Source organism: Acipenser ruthenus, chromosome 30, assembly GCF_902713425.1.
Source record: "Acipenser ruthenus chromosome 30, fAciRut3.2 maternal haplotype, whole genome shotgun sequence".
NCBI lineage: Eukaryota > Metazoa > Chordata > Actinopteri > Acipenseriformes > Acipenseridae > Acipenser > Acipenser ruthenus.
The window spans coordinates 3,557,006-3,577,867 of record NC_081218.1 but is presented as its reverse complement, the minus strand read 5'-3'; the positions used below and the strand labels follow the sequence as shown (position 1 = coordinate 3,577,867).

Here is a 20,862-nt window from a genome sequence, read left to right as displayed (position 1 = left end):
ATAGACAACCCTTGGTTATGGGAAAGGAAAACGGAAGTATGGAACATTGTTAGCGGGATTTGAAACTAAACGGTTTTATGTCAGATTGAATCTACCGATCTGCATGACAGAAACTCTATTATGCACACCAGCGTTTATTTTATCAGGTAAATATTTTTTTTGCTGTTGTCTGTACATTTCTATAATTAAAATAATTGGTCTCATTGTGAGAAGCAAATACTCCTCCATTCAGATTTAAACAGCGAGAGAAAGCAGCATGTAGGGTTTGCGTGACCGTGTTTGTTTTACTGTTAAAGAAACAAGGCTGCGGTAATCTGTTTATTTAGGATCATTAGGGCGTGCAGTTTTGAGTCTGAGCTGAATTAAACTTGATTTTTTTTCAAAAGATCTTTAGTAAGATTATATAGATATAGATATATAATGTGTCTATCTATCTATCTATATATATCTATATCTATATCTATATCTATATATATATATATATATATACCTTATTTTTTTTGGCTTTGCAATGTTTTTGAAAATATTACTTTAAAATAAACAATATTAGATGATGTGATGGAACCCAGTTTGTTTTATACAGCTAATTACAGTCTACGATTTGATTTCTATGTGTTTTACATGCAATATGCATGGATCAGTTCAGTGAATGCTGTACAGTAGCACCTGTAGGAATACGTTATCAAATGTACAGTTGTGTTTTAGCCTAGGCTGCTAAAAAGGTTAGGCTTGCTACTTTTCAACATTTATTTCTGTCCTCTGTACTGATGAAACGAGCTCAAACATTTTTGTAGCTCTGCATTCCTTGAACAAAACTGATCGCTTTCCTCTCGCTGTTAGGAAGATGTAGTCACAACGCTATGTGCTGCTTGTATCATAAATTAAATACATTCTGCCTGGAGAAGCACATAAATGCAGAATTAGCAAGAAACAATGGAGGGGGGGGGGGCGTCATTACACGTTTGAATTAAAGAGGGTGCAATATAATTCTGGTGATACTGAGCAGTGAACCCGTTGGAGCGACTAGTCAGTTAGCACACCACTTTTTTTCCTGTGCATCATTTTCTGGAGTGAAAAGAAAGACTCATTAAGTCAATCTTGCTGTTAATCGATTTTTTTTAAGTCGGCACATTTGAAGCAAGTAGGTTTGGTAGGAATGCATTTCAGGAGCTACCAAGCCTAATTATGAAGAAAGGAAGCAAGTCTGAACACCTCCGTTTTGAATGTTCTCACAGCCATTAAACTTTACCAGTGGTGTTGGCGATTTGCAGCTGGCACTCGCATGAAATTATCAGTTCCGACTTCAAAGACCCCAACATCGCTGTTCACGTTGTTTAAAAGGTTAGTGATGACACATTGCATAGTATTCATAGATTGAATTGTATGATTTTGTTGCTATATAGGTAACAAGCTCCAGATTCTTTGGTTTTCACAAGTGCAGCAAAATTAAACTATTTAAATATGTTTTCTTATGCACACCACACCTTCTGAAGCTGTTTAGTATTGACATAAAATACATTGCATGTGTCCCGTTGGTCAATTGTGACCGGCTGGCCTTAGTTAAAGGTCAATATTGTATCACTTCTGCATGTATAAATAGAAACAATATTCAGAACAGTATTCAAGGATTTGAATTAAATAGAAAAGGTTGCTATGCTGTTGCATTTAATTTTTATATAAAAAAATAAATAAAAGGAAGGGTCTATGCATAGGTCTATTCCTCCAACTTTTCTATCCATGATGGCACATCTGGATTACTTTATGTTTTAATTATAATGCTTCCTAATAAAAGCTACATTAATACTTTCTTACTGATAGCTCTACTAAATGTAATACTGTCAGTTTGTCTAAGTTTAATAGCAGAAACAAGCGACTGCAGCAGGACAGCCTTGTTCTCAAAGTGGTTATGTTTTAACAAGTTATTCACAGTTTTCAAAATGCTTCAAGTGAAGAAATGGTTTTTGTAAAAATTCTGCAATGTTCATTGTCCTGTGAACAGTTGACGTACATCCAGCAACATGTCTTTGTGTTTAAATAGATATATTTTTAATGGTTTTGCTATGCGTATTTAAGCTCATTGCCAAAAATAAAAAGATACAAATTGCGGATTTGCAGGGGATGTATACAGACAAATAACTCAAAACTGGAGCAACAGACCCCGCATAGAGCCACACAGAGTGAACAGACCCCACATAGAGCCACACAGAGTGAACAGACCCCACATAGAGCCACACAGAGTGAACAGACCCCACATAGAGCCACATAGAGTGAACAGACCCCACATAGAGCCACATAGAGTGAACAGACCCCACACAGAGTGAACAGACCCCGCATAGAGCCACACAGAGTGAACAGACCCCACATAGAGTGAACAGACCCCACACAGAGTGAACAGACCCCGCATAGAGCCACACAGAGTGAACAGACCCCGCACAGAGCCACACAGAGTGAACAGACCCCGCATAGAGCCACACAGAGTGAACAGACCCCGCATAGAGCCACACAGAGTGAACAGACCCCGCATAGAGCCACACAGAGTGAACAGACCCCGCATAGATCCACACAGAGTGAACAGACCCTGCATAGATCCACACAGAGTGAACAGACCCTGCATAGAGCCACACAGAGTGAACAGACCCCGCATAGAGTGAACAGACCCCGCATAGAGTGAACAGACCCTGCATAGAGCCACACAGAGTGAACAGACCCCGCATAGAGCCACACAGAGTGAACAGACCCCGCATAGAGTGAACAGACCCCGCATAGAGCCACACAGAGTGTACAGACCCCACATAGATCCGCATAGAGCCACACAGAGTGAACAGACCCCGCATAGAGTGAACAGACCCCGCATAGAGCCACACAGAGTGTACAGACCCCACATAGATCCGCATAGAGCCGCATAGAGTGAACAGACCCCGCATAGATCCACACAGAGTGAACAGACCCCACATAGATCCACACAGAGTGAACAGACCCCGCATAGAGCCACACAGAGTGAACAGACCCCTCATAGAGCCACATAGTGAACAGACCCCACATAGAGTGAACAGACCCCACATAGAGTGAACAGACCCCACATAGAGTGAACAGACCCCACATAGAGTGAACAGACCCCGCATAGTGAACAGACCCCGCATAGAGCCACATAGAGTGAACAGACCCCACATAGTGATAGCAAATACAAAGTAACAGAGAAACAATTGTGACTGAAGATTGAAAGTACAATAACGCTGTTGTAAAGGTTATTATGATTCCTGTTCCCAGTAGCTGATTGATCTTAAAGTTTTGTCCGATTGGGTGTTAAAGGATCCTTGTGATTTAGCATCCACAACGTGTCTAGGTAGCCCTTTCCATCCCCTCCCCACTCTGTGTGAAGAAGTGTCTCCTTCCCTTTATCCTGAGTCGATCTCCACTTAATTTCCAATGGTCTCCTCTGGTCCTGGTTTCTGTGCTGTGCTGTGAATATTGATTAGGGTTCACTACTGAATGCTTTTTAAGATTTTGAAGACTTCAATCATGCCCCCCCAGATTCTTCTTTTGTTCTTAGAAATAGATTCAGTTCTTTCTTTTGTAACAGTCGTGAAGGGATGTGCACTATTGACATACTTGTTTCACTATTTTATTTTCTAGTTTCACTATTTTATTTTCTTCGGATTGTGTGGAAGTTGGTTTTTTTTTTTTACAGTTTATTAAACTGCTGTAATGTTTGGTGCTTTTGAAGTGAAAGGTTGCTGTGACCCTGTTCATGTCTGTTTGTTTAGTGTCTGCTCTTTAGCCCCTCTATCCCAGCATGCACTCAATCCTGGCTTTGCAATTCCATGTGTGCACTGGCCTCATGTACACAGCCAATCAGATCACTGTTACCAGGAATGCAACTGCTTATCTCTTCTGAAGTACCTTGAGCTTTCAAGAACCCCTCAGCAAAACCATTCGCATACCACCCAAAGAGTTTCCACTGGGCCATGGATTCAGCTTAAGAACAAAAATAACATGCTGTGGCTGTCTGCCAGCGAAGTGTCAAATGGTGACTTTGTGCTGTAGATAATACATTAATTGAATACATCTTACCTGTCATGCACTTTCATTCCATGTAGTTCTTGCAGGTATTCTTGCCAATAGTAATAATAAATGCCAATAGTAATAATAATGCTTCTGGCTTGATTAAACCCCTTTGCTGCTAGCAGTCAGAATTTACAAAAGCAGTTTAAAAGTGTGAGGAGGTTTACTTCTATACGAAGTTAAGCACTGGACACAACAGTAAAATACACAGATGTTTCAATTGTAACATACCCTGTAATGGGACACCAGCTTTGAAACAGAACTAGTGATTTTCAATTGCTTTACCCCAATTAGAACCCTTTCTTGCTAAATATCTAACAATGTCTTTAATATAAACAACAGATTTTAATTAGGAGGCCATCACATTATCATATGAACTACCAATGCATGTTGGATTGCCAAGACGGGTATCACACCTAATGCTGTACCAGTCTCCGCAGTGCAGAAATTCATTTCCATGCTTTCAAAGAAGAAATTAATTTCTTTGGGGGGTGGGGTGGGAAACCAAATCCCAGTAAATGACTCTGCATAAGTAATCTGAAGACAGTAGAGATCTGATATTTACACACTTTTAGTGCTCAAACAATAGATAACATTTCTAAAGAAGGCTCTCCAGTTTGTACAGGAATTGGGTAAACAGTGACTCAGTGTTTTATGTGCAGTGCTACTTTGGTTGTTCCTTCTGCAACACGGTTTTTTATTGTTTGTTCAAAAACCACCCGACCTTACAGGATGATTTACATCTTGTACACTTTATTAATGTGGAGGGTTGCTTTTGCACTTCAATGTTACCGCACAATTAATAATGATTTTTATTCATGTCAACTATGCTTTTTTATATCCTTCTCTGTAAAATTAGTGTACAAAACAGCATTTTTTTTTTAAAATTTAGTAGTCGGCAATTCATTTTCTCCCCAGTTTGGAATAAGCAATTATTTTTAGGCTCGGCTCTCCGCTACCACCCCCGCGCTGACTCAGGAGCAGCGAAGACGAACACACGCTGTCCTCCGAAGCTCCAGAGTCAGCAGGGGTGGTAGCGGTGAGCCGAGCTTAAATAATAATTGGATATTCTAAAGTGGGAGAAAATAATAACAAAATACTACAAAATAAATTAAAAAAAAGCAGTGATAAAAATCAGTAGTGTACAAAATAAATACATACAAATAAGTTGTATAAAATAAGATAACCTTTTCCCTTCAAAGTACAAATTTATAAAAAATGTATTTTCAATCTTAATTTAAAAAAACAGCAAGAGAGGCTGCCTCCTTTGCAAATCGTGGCAAATTATTCCACAACTTTTGACGTTCAGAGGGTGGAACAATGTGTACTTTTGAAGTTAATCGATTGCTTGATACATTGGGAGGTGATACGATCAGACAAGACCATTTGAACAATACAGAAGGGAGTGTTTCACAGCCTGTCTATGATAAAAAGATCACAATGTTCAAATAGAAAATATTTTTCATAGTATTGAGATCATAGACCTTGGAAATGGAAACAAACCAAAAAAAATCGGAGAAACAGTTCTTTATTACGGATGTCAAACAGCAAAATGTAGTATTTCAAATGAATAGCCTTCGATGATATCATGATTAAGAACAAACGCTTTACCAGAGATAGTGGCAATACCTCCTCCTCGCCCCAAGGAGGCGCTGTCTGAGAAGAGAACCCTGATGGACAAGCCTCTGCTAGCGCTGCGCTCTCATTCTCTTTCAACCAAGTCACTACCGGGGCTAAAATATCTAGATTTCATTCTAAGACAGATTTCCTAGCTAAAGACCTTGTATTGAGTAATGCCAAGCATAGGGTAAGAGGTTTGGAGATATTTCAACAACGTCATAGTAGCAATTTTAATTACATTCTCAGGACCAGAACCCTTGGGTCGCTACATCAATAGAGTCATTCATCTGTCGTCATTTAAATTGAGGTCATTTTTTTTTTTTAGTCAATCTTTAAGTGTATATTCTGCCAATTTAACTGAACCCTTCTAATGGGGTGGAAACCATCTGTGTTAAAAACAGGTCTCTCTTTTAAAGCTATCCCAGTTATTAATACTCAGTTTCTTAGAAGTACACCAATCTGCTGATCATCTGTTTAAGGAGAACTTGAAGCTTCACAACCCTACCAATAACGGGTAGAGGTCCCAAAACAATAATCTCCCTACCGAGTTCTTTTCATTTACAACAAAGTGATTGAAAATGATTCTTGAGTCTCGGACTCTCTGTCCCTAACATCATTAGTACCTAATGATACCAGAGAATTCTGGGAGTCTGGAACCAACTCCCCAGTAATGTTGTTGAAGCTGACACCCTGGGATCCTTCAAGAAACTGCTTGATGAGATTCTGGGATCAGTAAGCTGCTAACAACCAAACGAGCAAGATGGGCCGAATGGCCTCCTCTCGTTTGTAAAGGTTCTTATGTTCTATATGGACAATCACTGTGGACACCTGTGTTATCTTGAACCATTTGAGAAGTAATACCAAGCACTCTAGCACTTGGAAAACATTTACCATTAATTTCCTGAGCGTTCCTAAATGCTGTGCTAACATGCTTTACCATAGTCATCGTCTGAGAGCATTTCACTGGAATCTTATTTCAGCTGTGTGTTGATCCTTGAGAACGTTGTCAGTGATGTATTTATGTATGCCAGCTTTAATACTGCAATTAATATATTAATATGCATTCACACCACACCTAAGATCACTAAACCCTCTGGCTTTTTCTTTGGGCTTGGTTTATATTGGGGTAGAACTAGGTTGGGATTAGTGTTGTGATTTAGGTTACAAGCTGTCCTGCCAGGAAATACAATCTGGTATTTGAGGAGATTAGTTTCAGTTCAGTGGAAAAGGGCTTTGTATGAAACACCCTGTAGTTTTGTCCATTAATCAAAATGTGATGCCTTTTATCATTCTCTCCCCCTCTCTGTTCATCCTCCCTCCCTGCTCTATCCCACCTCCTCTTGCCTCACATGTCTTTGATACTTGTACCGGTTCTTGCTGCTTTATCACCTGAAGGTGATAAAGCAGTGTTTTCAATGTGTTCAGTCTGCCAAACTACTCCCATTTTTCATCTTAAACATAGTATAAATATGTGACTGTATTACAGAATACGAATTCGCAATTCATGTGTTTCATCACAATTCTCCAGCTGGTGGTCGGGTAGGCGGTAGTCCCACACAATATATTGTTTATATCATGACCCGCTTTGTATCACAAATGATGACCTTTTCGACCTGAAAAAAGAAACCAGGACCAGGGGTCACAAATGGAGATTAGATAAAGGGGCATTCAGAACAGAAAATCGGAGGCACTTTTTTACACAGAGAATTGTGAGGGTCTGAAAACCAACTCCCCAGTAATGTTGTTGAAGCTGACACCCTGGGATCCTTCAAGAAGCTGCTTGATGAGATTCTGGGATCAATAAGCTACTAACAACCAAACGAGCAAGATGGGCTGAATGGCCTCCTCTCGTTTGTAAACTTTCTTGTGTAGTTCTAAGTGTACTTTTATTGTTTTTTTTATTAACTTGTTATGGATTAGATGCTTTGAAAATGTGTCCCATAGCCTTCAGGTAGCTAAACTAGACTACGTTGTGGTATTCTGTACAGTACAACTTGCTGCAGTGTCCTATCTCCCCCATTGACTTTCTGCAGCCTCCCTTATATCCACCTGCTGGATTGATTCATCTTCAAATGGTTGTTACTTTGCCAAATCAAGCTCCCACTTTCCTCAATTCCAGGGAGCCAGAAACCAATTTGCATGCAGGGATCAGGAATTTTAACCCTACATAAAAAACACTAATAATGTGACAGGACAACCTCACCCTGTCACGCCCAACCAAGAGCTAACCAGATTACCCTTCCTCAAGCATGTATTTTGTATTTACCCTGATTGTAAGGTAGCCTTGAAGTGCTTGCCTTAGAGGAAGTGATTATTATAAATGTAATCTTTTTTTTAAATAAATGTAATGTTTCTCTAGCTGGGTTCACTAACAATGCTGACAGGACTCCTCGCCAAGTACCCTACAACGTGTACATTTAGAATAATCCTCTATTTAAATAACGAACCTCAAAAGGTTGCACAACAGAATTGGGGATATTTTTATAAAAGCTGGCTTTTAAACTGAATTAAAGAGCTGTGTTTTAATACTGTACATTTAGTCGTTCTTTACATTTAAACAAATGCACATCGTTTACTACAGGACAAGTACGTTGTGTATCATTAGCTGGAACAAAACACTTTGTGTCATTAAATAAAAAGGCATGAACTGTCGTCTGATGAGAGCTATCAATTAGGTGTTGCACTTGGTGCTTTTTTTTGTGAATAACTGTTAAAAAAATAATTTTGGTGACATTTGGTGTTTTGTAATTGAACTGTATCCTGTTAAGACCGCCCACGCAGCATTTGACAAGCTGCACAAAATGTCAGTTTATGATCCAAGATGATTATTGGTTGTTAGTTGCTATGGGAATTAATTCTATCCTGTGGTTGCTTAGTAAAGCCCACCCACGCAGCATTTGACAGGCTGCACAAAACGTGATAATAAGCAGGTTTGTGAGATGATATTAAGAGAGGTAATTTCTCCAAGAGCCAATGGCGCCTGGCGAGCGGTTTTTGAAAAAGCATGATAATAAATGGCGCATGATATTAAGCAAGATAATATAAAACAGGTTCATCTGTACTTTTTTCATTTTGATAGTAAAAAAAAAAAACTCTTGGTAGTTAGACCAATCCAGTTACATTTATACTTACATTCTGCAACCAATTATCCAATGGTCATGAAACTTGGTATTAACATAGTTTAGCATCATTTATTGAATATTAGATTCTAGATATATACAGGGGTGTCTGTCTGTTTGTTCATCCATTAATCCATCCATCCATCTGTCCATCACACATGAATTGCATTCATCTGGAGAATTGTGATGAAGCATATAAATTGCTAATTTTTTGCCAAGTTTGTAAGTCATATTTTAGAAACTAAAACTATACAGACTAACTTGCTGAGGAAGCTATGCAAACATTTAATAGTCTAAGCACAATATCTTGTTGGAGACAGATCTGAACTCATGCAGTTCATTTTTTTTGCATTTAGCAACATATGTTTTGCTTCAAGGACAATTTGGGGAAAAAAGCATTGCATATCATCTCAAGGGAATATACAGGAGGATGGAGAATATACAGGGAATATATAGGAGGAGAAGTTACGTTCTCCACACGTGTCTGGCATGTCTTTTTGGAGTCTGATGCTACATGAGCATCTCCTTTCTCCCTTGTTCAACCGGTTATGAATCACAGGCTTGTTTTTCTTTCGAACCAGTTTAATTGTTACACTGCTTGCTGAAAATGCAGGTTTATTATTACAGATTTGTAATTATGCAGATATGCTGTTGTTTTAGTTTACATAGTTTTAAACACTGTTTTTCATGTGAAATGCTGGAGGGATCATTTTTGCAAATTTCCATTGAAATTTACTTCTGTAGGAGATAGAATCTAATCCGGAATCCAGCTCTCCCTCGGCCGCTACTACTGAGGTTAGGTTGACCTATCCCTATAATCTCTTCACAGTTCAGAATGTGTTTGAAAGCTGTAGTAGAGGCTTCCTCACCTCTCCTGCAGGCAGTGCCACTGGCTGCTGGAATGCTGTAGGACCTGAGAGGGGCTCCGATCCTGTGTTTGACATGGGGGTGTTTTACATCAATGCTTTATTATAGCTGCTTGATTTAAAACCTGCAATTTAAACTAGTAAATCTAAATACAGAGTTGATAAAAAAAAAAACACTGTATCACCAAGTCTTCATGTATTGACCTTTACTACTGTTGGAAGTATAATATTAAAAAAAAAAAAAAAAATCAAATGGAGACTTTTTTTTGTCATGTCACAGAATACCCCACGTGAGCAACCAGACAAATACCTGTGTGGTTTTCATAAGTATTGTTTTATTTTGTTTGGTATAAACTAGCTTTAATGAATCTTCAGATAAAGATTTGGGCTCTTCTATCCTCATTAATGAACAGTTTACTTCCACTTCCAAGGGAATTGTGTACTGGATCATCTGCAAAAACTGTTGGAGAGACTAAAAGACGTTTAGTAGATCACTTCTGTAGAACACATCATAAAGATCAAATCCACCTGGTCACCTGTAGTTATACATTTTAATACCGATGGACATTCTATTGATGATGTCACTGCCTGTGGAATTTACAAATGCTGTGGAACACACGCAATCAGAAAGCAGAGGAAACATGAGCTGGTCTTCAAACCCGCCCCGCTCTGGGTCAGCTGGAAATGCAGGCCTCCGCCATACTGGAACCTTTCTGGCGCCGCTGTTCTGTCATCGTTGACAGCCCCCCCCCCCCCCCCCCCCCCCCGCACCAGTGAACGCCGGCAGGGTGAATTGTCAGAATGCAAAGTGTTCGGGTGCAAAAATAACAAAAGGAAAAACAGTAACAAGTATTTGTGTGCCTAAGCCTTTAAACCAACAAAGAGCAGCCATAACAAAACAATGGCTACATAATCTAGGAACGGAACACACGCTCAATAGAATACTATGTGTGACTGTAGAGTCAACGACAGGGTGTCACTCAAAGTGTGGCGGAAGAGAGCTGTTCATTTGTTTTAATGTTTTTATACGATATACTGCTCAAGGAGAGGCTGTGTCAAAAGCTTTAGTTAACATGTTTTCTATTGAAATGGTTATGTATTCATTTGCATTACAGATCCCCTTTAACACAAAAGAAGAGACATGAAATAAACAATGATATTTATGAGCCTGGCTAGTCTGTTATGTGTCTCTGGCCCTGTGGCAGGACGCTACAAACTCTGCAGCTGTTCCTGCTCTCCCCAGAAAGACCTGCAGTTTCTCCTCTTGCCTCTGGAGCAGAAAGCCCCTCTTCTGTACCTGTTGGAACATTTTATTTAGAGATAAATGAATTGTTAGGTCTTGGAATACAACTCATAAATTGAGCATAGGTTCTGGTTACATTTCTAATGAGACTAGGGATCTGATTAACATCTTTTAGTCTCCCGAATTCTGGTTAGAATATGGAAAGTCAGTTGTATCCTGGCTTTTGTCTTTAGAACAAAAGACTGACCAACAGGACAATGTTGCAAAAACAAGTCCTTTGATGTCCAGCCCTGACATGAAAGATGTTTGCCTTTTGGGAAGACCACTCTTTTGTATCCGAGCTACAAAACTATTGATAAACATCTTCCCAAATAGTAAACTAGATATAAACAGGTGAGTTATGAGGGTCTCATAAAAGCTAGCCACTTTAAGGGGATCTGGACAGAGACAGATACTTCAAGGGCTGAGAAGATATTTGTATAACTGTAACTAAAACTTGTTTTCTTCTGATTGGGTTAAAGGAAATAAGTGATGTTATAAGGTTAAGTCTATATTAACTACAACATTGTATTGTCTTGATTCTGTTATGACCTTTGCTTAGGGAGAAATGGAATGACTGTACTGAATAAAATATCTTTGTTGAAATCTACAACGGAGTTCAGAATCGCAATAATTTATTTATACTCACGGATGCACGAAACACTAACTTCTAACTAACTTTTACTTTGAAACAACAGTACCTCTCCCAGTGGAGGATGAAGTGTGTCAGTCTCAATCTCTCCACTGTGGCACTGGGTACAGAGTCGGTCCTCTCTGGGTCTCCACTGTGCTCTGTGCTGCCCGTTTCGATAGCCAATTTCTTGTGGTCACTGACTCTGTGTTTATTTAATAGGTGTTTGATTTTGGGGTTCTTTTATAATAATGAGATAGAGAGAGAAGGAATATCTCTCTCTCTCTCTCCTCTCTCTCTCTCTCTCTCTCTCTCTCTCTCTCTCTCTCTCTCTCTCTCTCTCTCTCCTATATATATTCAATTAAAATATACTTTATTGACATGAATACATCAGAAGTATTGTCAAAAGCATTTACAAAATACATCATAAAAAATAAAAATAAAGACATCCTACTAAACTTTTACCAGGTAATTTTCCTAGAAGGTTTTCTGTCATCTGATGCTACTACATGGTGAATAATACAGTCCTATGCCTCCTCTACAGGTACGTCTTCCAGGCTGACCTCAGTACCAGAGATTAGGGAGCACAGAAGCACACCAAGAACACCACGATGAATCAACAAAGAGGCATGACTGGCAGCTTGCTAAGTAAGTGTAACCTTTCAAATTGCAAAACTCTCTGTAAAACTGTGTAGACTGTCCTGGAATTGGACAAGCACTGTTGGGATTTTTCCATTACATAAGAACATAGGAAAAGTTTGGGAACGAAAAAAGGACATTTGGCCCATCAAGGCTTGTGCCTTATTAGCACACCATTCACCCCCTACTAATGGGGTCTAATTTGAAAGGACAGAATCTAGTTGTTTTTTTAAATGGTCCCAGTGTTTTAGATCATACTGCATCACCTGTTCCATGCATTTACAAATCCCTGCATAAAAAGTGCTTCCTACCTTCCCTTTTAAACTTAGTAGTGTCTTGGGTTGGCTATCTGTACCGTTTCAGTTCAAAATTAGATACCGAGGTAGTCTCTTGTTAACCTCAGTATCTAGAACACCAGATCGAAAATGGCTTGTCTATTGTTGCATTTTGACTCGCTACGTCAAGAAGCAATCTTTTACTGCATCCAGCAGTTCAATTTCTACTGTAGCACATCCCACAAATTTGAAGTCACCCATGGTTACATTATTCCTGTCCTTACACCTTTCCATCTTCAGAACTAATCGCAGCCAACTTTGAGATTCCAAAAACGTCATACTTTTCAGTGTGCTTCTAGTGCTAACAATTTAGCTGTGGCCACCAGTTTCAAAACAGCTGGGAGGAATTAATCAGTTGCCTGGCCTTATCTAAACCCAGACTTAAGGGAGACGCTGCGTGCGTTTCAGTGGTTATGGTCTGGAACTGTGTATACCAGACTGATTTGGTTTGTTTAAAAAATGGATAAAAGTCTTGGCCTTTCCCTATAGGTAGCCCTTTGTGTAAATTTAGCTCACTTTGAGCATAACTATTTTTTTTAGGTTTTCTTATAATAAAACAGGCTTCCAACTTGGAAAAGGCTTTCTGTTCCGTGTGTGGCGAGTAGGGTTGCCAGCGTTGTGTTTAAAAAATACGAGACTGTTTTCTTAGCTGTTCGTCAGACCCAGTTGTATTTTTCTTCCCATTTGACATTTACATCTACACAGTTCATTTTTTTTCTGTTGGACCAGTACTGTCTGAAGTTTCTGTTTTCCTGACGCGCACACATTGTGTTGCAGCTCCCGGTTCAAATCCCACCTCAGCCACTCACTCATTGTGTGACCCTGTGCAAGTCGCTTAACCTCCTTGTGCTCCGTCTTTCCGGTGAGACGTAATTGTAAGTGACTCTGCAGCTGATGCATAGTTCACACACCCTAGTCTCTGTAAGTCGCCTTGGATAAAGGCGTCTGCTAAATAAACTAATATGAGTTCCACTATAGGTACATTGGTTCAGTAAATCAATGATTCTGTTAATTTTACAAACTTTATCATTGGAAGGTTAGGTAGTAATAAAAAAAGTTAAGTCCCTTATAATACGGGACTGTTGCAACCCTAAGTAGGAGCCACTCTGACAAGAATCGACACTGTCACACTGACTTACACCTTTAGCCCACACAGAACCTGTTTTTGGTTGCCACCCACCCCCTGCCTAGTTTTAAATCCTGTCTGGTCTCCCTAAGGCTTCTTTCTACGGTGTGCTGAATGCCAGTACAGCTGCTCCCATATCATTAAGGTGTAGCCCATCTCTTTCTGCATTTCTATTCTCTAACCATATATTTAACATAATTACTGTGCTTCGCCTTTCTAATTGCAAATATAGCATCCATTCCAAGGCATGAATTTCAGCGTGGGCATCGCGCATTTTCCAAGTTAATCCCGCATATCTGCAACTTTCAGTGCAGGGAAAATCCCGCTGAGATATTTGAAGACACCAAGATACTGTATTTTTCACCCAATTTTAGAATGCCTGAAACGCTACAACAATCTCGAAGGAAGTGGGTGTCAGTGACGAAAGCACTGTGAGCCGTGTTCTGAGTAGTTCTGGTTAAAATAAATCAATTAAAAAAAAAAAAAAAAAAAAGAAATAGCGTGAGACACTTATTCTTTCGTACGTGGTTCTCGGCCGCTGTATTTAAGCATTATAGAAACTCAGTACACTGCAGTATAATTAAACGGTTTTGAAAAAAAAAATGTGTATTGCATGCAGTGACTTTTCTAAAATTTTGGAATCTGCCCCCCAATGGCTGCTGCAGCATAGGGGAGAAATCACAAAAATGAAATTCAAGCCCTGCATTCAAATGACACAAACTGAATACAACATTTGCCTCACTGTGAAGTATTACTAATTCAATGTCAATGCATTTCTTCTTATTTCAAGGCACTATTTTATTACACTGCTTCAGGATATATCGGACTGGCAGGTGTGTCTGTTTTCCCCAATTCTGTTGCACCTGCACTTTATTGCATTACCGTAATTGACCACATGTGAATTCACTTTATTTAAGTGATCTCTGTTTGCATGACATGGTTATCGACCTGTAACAGAGAAAAATGAGGTCAAATAAGTTGTTTTTTTTTTAATACAGAAAGTTCTCAGTTTTAATGTCTTATTTTCAGGATATCTGTTAAACTAGCACTTCCTGGGTCATTTCACCTCAGCAGTGTCTTCTGGGTCAAAGCATGGGCTGAGAAAGCATGTCGGTCAATATAGGGGAAGCAGCCGGCTGGTTTAATGATGGGAAAGAAGCCCTCCAGGGGAAATGACCAAGTGCGTGCAACACACTCTGAAAGAATGGTGTGCAAATGCATTTCTGAAACCTAGCAGATATCATACTGTCAAATGAAAAATGCATGTTAAATACAATACGTTTTTCTTTCAAAACTCTTTATAAAAAGGCAGTGCACAGAAGGTAACGTGTGGTGTTTTTGTGCAGTGAGCATGAGTGATCCTGTCTTGATAAAACGCACAGTGAAATGAGCTGACTTTCCTCTCTGTTGGCAGTGAACATGGATATGGAGCTGAATGCCTCCCTTGCCACTGCGGATGAGCTGTCCAAGGAGCTGGGCAGCATGTGGGAAGAGTGCTCCCCAGCGACTGACACCCCAGAATACAAGGTAGGTCTGCTCAGGACACCACTTCATTTTTACAGCTGTGTGATCCAAGCCGAAGGGCCGTCTGATTTCAGGGCTTGTGTAGGAAGTGTCGTCTACCTGCTGGGACCACAGAGAGAGGTATGAACAAGATCTCTGTCATTGTTGTCTTCCACAGGTAATGGAGTGTAGTGTAGGTACTCAAACATACATTTTACAAAGCTATGAAAGTATTGAGATAATCTGTGGAGGCATGTGTCGGTCAATATGTACATATGTGGGCTAATTTGTCTATTTTTACAGATGTCTAAATAACTGCTTATCCAGTTTAGATGACTAGAACATTGGTTTGGACATTATTTCATTTTTTTTTTGTATTTAGTCCTCACCAATGGTTTTTACCCCGGTTTTCTCTCCAATTTGGAATGCCCAGTTATTATTTTTACATATCATCACATACTTTGTACTGGAGACTTGGTGATCTACACAAGGAACATGTGCATGCTACTGCGTTCGCTGTTGAAGCAAATGTAGACCATTTGCTTAGATCGTGTAATTTGGATGTGGGGAATATTACTTAAAAAGATCGTCTACAACATCAACAGTTGCCAGAAAGTTGCGCAGCATGTGAGAGGAATGATTACCTTGCTCAGGGCATGGGAGGAGGGAGGGAGATCTGCTGTACTGGGCGTCTTTGAGTACTGGCCAGTGTGTGTGAGTGCTCAGTCTGCACGTATTGGCACTCGCTGTATTATGATGACACTTGGTTTACTAACACAATATTTCAATTGTGATTTGGTTACACTGACGAAAAAGGGTGAAACTGGGTAGAATTTAAATTGACTTTTTTCTCTGATTTTCTAAATAAATCTCTTGCAGCTTCAGCTGAACTACAGGATTGTGAAATGCTACCAGTTTTACAGGCGGGAGAGTTGCGCCAGTTGTTACGCCTTTTCCGAAGCTGAATCATACATTGATATTGCCAATTAAATTTGGCTTATCCTTCCCACCATTTTGTGACCATGAATCATTAATTTTTTTTTTTTTAAAGTTTCCTGTGCATTTAATTATTTGAAACAAGATAAGAACAGACCCTTCAATTACTGAGCCATTGGTGACCGTGTCTCGGGAATCGCATGCTGAATAGGATAACGCTGAAATATTACACATTTACACGAGGGTTACAGGTTTGCATTTCTAAGCAGTTCTGTTTTGTCATTTTGTTTCAGAGCTCTGGGTACAGGTCCAGTCCGGTGGGGTCCAATGAAAAGCTGAGTAAACCAGCTGCTGTTTCCAGCAGCAGAGATCAGCCTGCAAAGGCCTCTTACTTCTCATATAAGCCAACCAGCCACCCTGATCCCGGCCAGTCCGCAAAGTCTTTGGACTCAACGACAGCCAGAAAATACCAGGGTAGCCCCCGGCCCACCAGCCTGTACTCTCCTGACAGGCAGACACCACCTCCTAGTGGCCCCCCTCGCACATTCAGCTCGGACTCCCTTTCCAGCTATGATCAGCGTAGCCTGCCTCGACAGTTAAGCCGCTCCCCCTCCCCACGCGTGATGAGGCGCAATCCTCCCTTTCCTGTGTACGAATCTGGCCAATCAGGACTCAGCTCTCCGCGGTCATTGCCTTTTGAGCGAAGCCCCTCCCCTCACCTAGGCTACCCAGCCAACTCCAGCACACTGCCACGGAACTTCAAAACCTGCAAGTCTCAGGGTAATAACATAGCTTTTATATATGCGGAATTTTAGACCAAATATAATAGGTATCGATATGCCTGTTTCTGTAGACTGCATTAAAGTAAATCTCAGTGTTCTGCAGTACAATGAGAATGTCATTTAGTGCAGCCTCATAGAGGTAGTATATGTGTCCTTTATAAATGTTTGCTATAGTAAAAGCATGGCAAAGTATAGTAAAGCAAACTGTAGGTAAGCATTGTAAAGCAGATGCGGTAAAGCATATTTGAAAACATAGTAAATTATGGTATAACCATTGGGGGGGAGTGGAATGCTAAATTACTATGCAAATGTACCCTGGTAAACTTCACAGCACAACTCATCCAACCCTGTGTCATTGTTTAATTGTGTAACTATGGTTCATAAAACTATTCACAAATGACTAGTAACTCATTTCAGCATATGCAAAACTTAATGGTTTCCGTGAAAACTGTATACCCCTGAAACTGAAGCAGCTTGCAAACTGAGATTTTTGGCGCATTAACTATAGATTGGCAAATTTGACTTGTGCTGACCATATCGTCTCACACTGAGAGGAGACCAAGGGAAAGGTGTCTGAATTTGCTGTTTTGACACAAACCCATTAACTTCCACTGCAGCTTCAAAAGGGCTAATGCCGATTAATTCTTATATGCTGGAGAGCGAGCAGCGATCCTCTTTGTATGTCTTTTGAAACTCCATGTATCCTGCCAGTGTCTTCTCGTGCTGCACTTTCCTCTATAAGGCGGTTGTTTGACAGTGTGGTCCTTCGCAGATGACTCGCTTGGCAGACAGAGATCCCCCAGTCCCTGGAATGACTTGGATCTCGACGTTGGCTACAAGAGGACATCCCGCCAGCAGCAGGGTAAGTCACACAAAAATAAGAAATAAATGATTGCAAACGAGAGGAGGCCGTTTGGCCCATCAGTGCTCGTCCGGTTCCTAGTTCTCAAAACTTGGGTCTTAAAAGGATCCCAGGGATTCAAGGCCACAAAGCACAAACGGGTCAAATCAATCAGAAGTCAAATAAATAATTTTAAAAGATTTTACACTATGCTCTTGCTCACTGGTAAATCCATCTCAGTTACATATGTGAGCAGGAGCAGGATGGGAAATGTAGTTCATGGGAAGCCATCTTGAGGCAGGGAATGCAATTTAAAAGTTTAAAAAAAAAGTGGTAATTGTTAAATAATTTCACACACCTTACGTAAACAGTTGTAGCAACACATGGGAACATGTAACACAGTAAAATAAAAAGGTCCTTATGTGCCCTTTTTAAGGTGCATTTTTCAGTAGTATTTTTGTAGGACATGAACATGTATTTAGTTTGATAGTCACTACCAGTATCCAAATTCAAACGAGTTCACATCAACCATAAACTGTCCATTTCATAAATTAAGCACATGGAATTGCCTTGCTTACTATGATATTTCAGTACTTTTGTCAGAGTTTACAAAAGGAGTGTGCGAAAATGCAGTGATCAAATCACACACGCCTCATTTTCTTTGTTCTGTCGTTGTGTCACTTTTAAAAAGGATGTGCCGCCTCTGCAGTATCTCTGTGATTCATTACTAATACAATACAGATATGCAAGTCATTTTGAAGGGCTGACTGGGTCTCCTGAGAACAGTTTGGGTTCAGTAAATGACTGACGTTTTGAAACCGTTCTGAACTAAAACAAGATTTGACTTGATATAGAATGTCAAGTAACTTGGCTTTGACCCATCAGTCCAGAAATACAACATTTTTTGAAGAAAAATGAACCAGTGCTGAATCACACATTACACATTCATGTAGTGGGAGATTAGGAGGATCTGCAAGTGTGTGTGCTAGTTTTGTAATTGATTTCAACCTCACTCTCCTCCTTTTTTGTTTTCAGGTCTAGACAAGTACAGGACCCTGCCCTCTAACATCATGCCCTTCGGCAATTGGAGGGAGTCGAACCTGGACGCGTCTCCCTCTCAAGCAAAGGTAAGAGCAGGGCTGATACTTAGTCACATATCTTTAAGATCACATGGTGCTGCCTTTATTAGGTAAAACCTTTTGAGGGGAGTTTCTATGTGTTTGAAAATCCTCCACCTTCGCCACACCTTTCACTGCTATGTCATGAATATCTCCTAAAACCCTTTCAAATGCCAACCTTATATTTGTACATGGAAATAGAATATACTTGGGCACCCAAGTTTGGACTCTTTTTTTGGTTTCCAAGGTAAAAAAAGACCTGCTGTAAGACTTTGAGATTTTTGGCTTCATACGCAGTACGTAGTTTTATTCTCTGTCAAGTTCAATCATGGGTGTACAAACAAAAAAATAACTTTCTGTGCAAAGTTTCTTCTGTATAGAGAATGTACACTTTGTTATTCTTTTACTGTACGGTACACAGCTGTGTTTTAATTCTTACTTTAGTTCCATTACTGGTATTGTCCAGTAGAAACTGTATTGACCTCTAGCCATATGGACGGTACAGACCACGCACTTCGAGACCAGGTCTTTATCGTTGATTCTGTCAACAACGTTCCATTACAGGAGGTGTTTCAGTGCCACGTTGCTTTAACCTCAGGGTATATAAATGATACAATCTTTTTCATGTTTTTATTTTACTTCAGTTTTACAAACCATTCAATCTGATTTGACATTCCGTCTTAAACTCTGATACAAGGGACTTTTCAATCCTAGTTTTATGGTTCATGCCCAGCCTAACTGCTTAACAACTGGATTGAAAATGACTAATCCTACCCCTCAAGGTGGTTTCGAAACCAATTAATTCCTAATCCCGCACTGTGCATCAGTAGTGCTGTGTGAAAGCAAGTATAGAGCAGTAACGAGTACAAAGAACCAGGCATTGCATATAGTTGTTCCTTTATTATTATTATTATTTATTTCTTAGCAGACGCCCTTATCCAGGGCGACTTACAATTATTACAAGATATCACATTATTTTTTACATACAATTACCCATTTATACAGTTGGGTTTTTACTGGAGCAATCTAGGTAAAGTACCTTGCTCAAGGGTACAACAGCAGTGTCCCCCACCTGGGATTGAACCCACGACCCTCCGGTCAAGAGTCCAGAGCCCTAACCACTACTCCACACTGCTGCCCTATATCCTTTCCTCCTAAATGCGGTAAACATCTCTCTACTTTGTTCTGGTGGTTGTTACTTTCTGAGTGTATACCACAGTTATTAAAAGGGTAATATTTTGATGTACTGGTAGCTACAAAAATGAAAGATAAATCGCTGAAAATTCCACAGCACCTTAGGATTTCACTTGATTCCTGCATTGATGTTACATGCGCTAGGCACAGACTGTAGAGTTGCTGTGAACCAACGTACTGCTTTCTTTATTTGCTTCGTGCAGCTTTCATTCGGGAAGTTTGCCAATCATTTTTTTTAAAGCGCAGTGAAAGGAAGAAAGCAGAGCTGCTTGTCAGGTTGATCAGTCAGCTGCAGGAGCAAAGCGAGAATGTGAGGAATGTGGCCTCGGGCGGTCCCAGATGCTGGATTGTTTTGTGTATGAATGGGACCCTGTGATGAGGGGAAACCTGTTCATGCGCCAGGTCAAACCAGCATGTGAATCTTCAGTATGGTAGAGCAGAGGGGTGAGCTGCACTATTCACCACTATATAGTGAAGGGACGTGTATGGTGTGGAACTTTTATGGAAATATTTTGCATCTACAAGTGCTTTAAACCCTTTCCACAGACAAATAACCCTGAGGTGGGTCTGAATCTATAGCTTTTCTGGTCATGAATGGATCTGTCATCCCTTCTGTTTTTGGCTGTTGCAGGTTTCGCTGAGTAAAAACAGCCTAGGGCATAGAGGTGTTGGTGTTGGACTAAAAGAGTAAAAGAATTCGACATGGCAAAAAACCAAAGATGAGAAGATGGTCAAACTTTCCAGGTGTCAACTGGAACGACCCCACAACTTGTAGAGCGATTGGTGCTTGAAATGATTGGTGCTTTGA

General features: G+C 40.1%; 1 protein-coding gene across 2 annotated transcripts in view; it reads left to right on the top strand.

The window, feature by feature from the left end:
* LOC117397833 (relA-associated inhibitor-like) overlaps positions 1–20,862 on the top strand; it is a 37,889-nt gene that overhangs the window by 3,632 nt on the left and 13,395 nt on the right. For both annotated transcript variants that reach the window (XM_033996736.3, XM_033996727.3), the window contains exons 2-6: positions 12,125–12,228; positions 15,095–15,207; positions 16,413–16,899; positions 17,674–17,763; positions 18,778–18,869. In XM_033996736.3, the coding sequence (XP_033852627.3) occupies positions 12,192–12,228; positions 15,095–15,207; positions 16,413–16,899; positions 17,674–17,763; positions 18,778–18,869 (819 nt within the window). In that variant the 5' untranslated portion in view covers positions 12,125–12,191. The remainder of the gene's footprint in view (positions 1–12,124; positions 12,229–15,094; positions 15,208–16,412; positions 16,900–17,673; positions 17,764–18,777; positions 18,870–20,862) is intronic.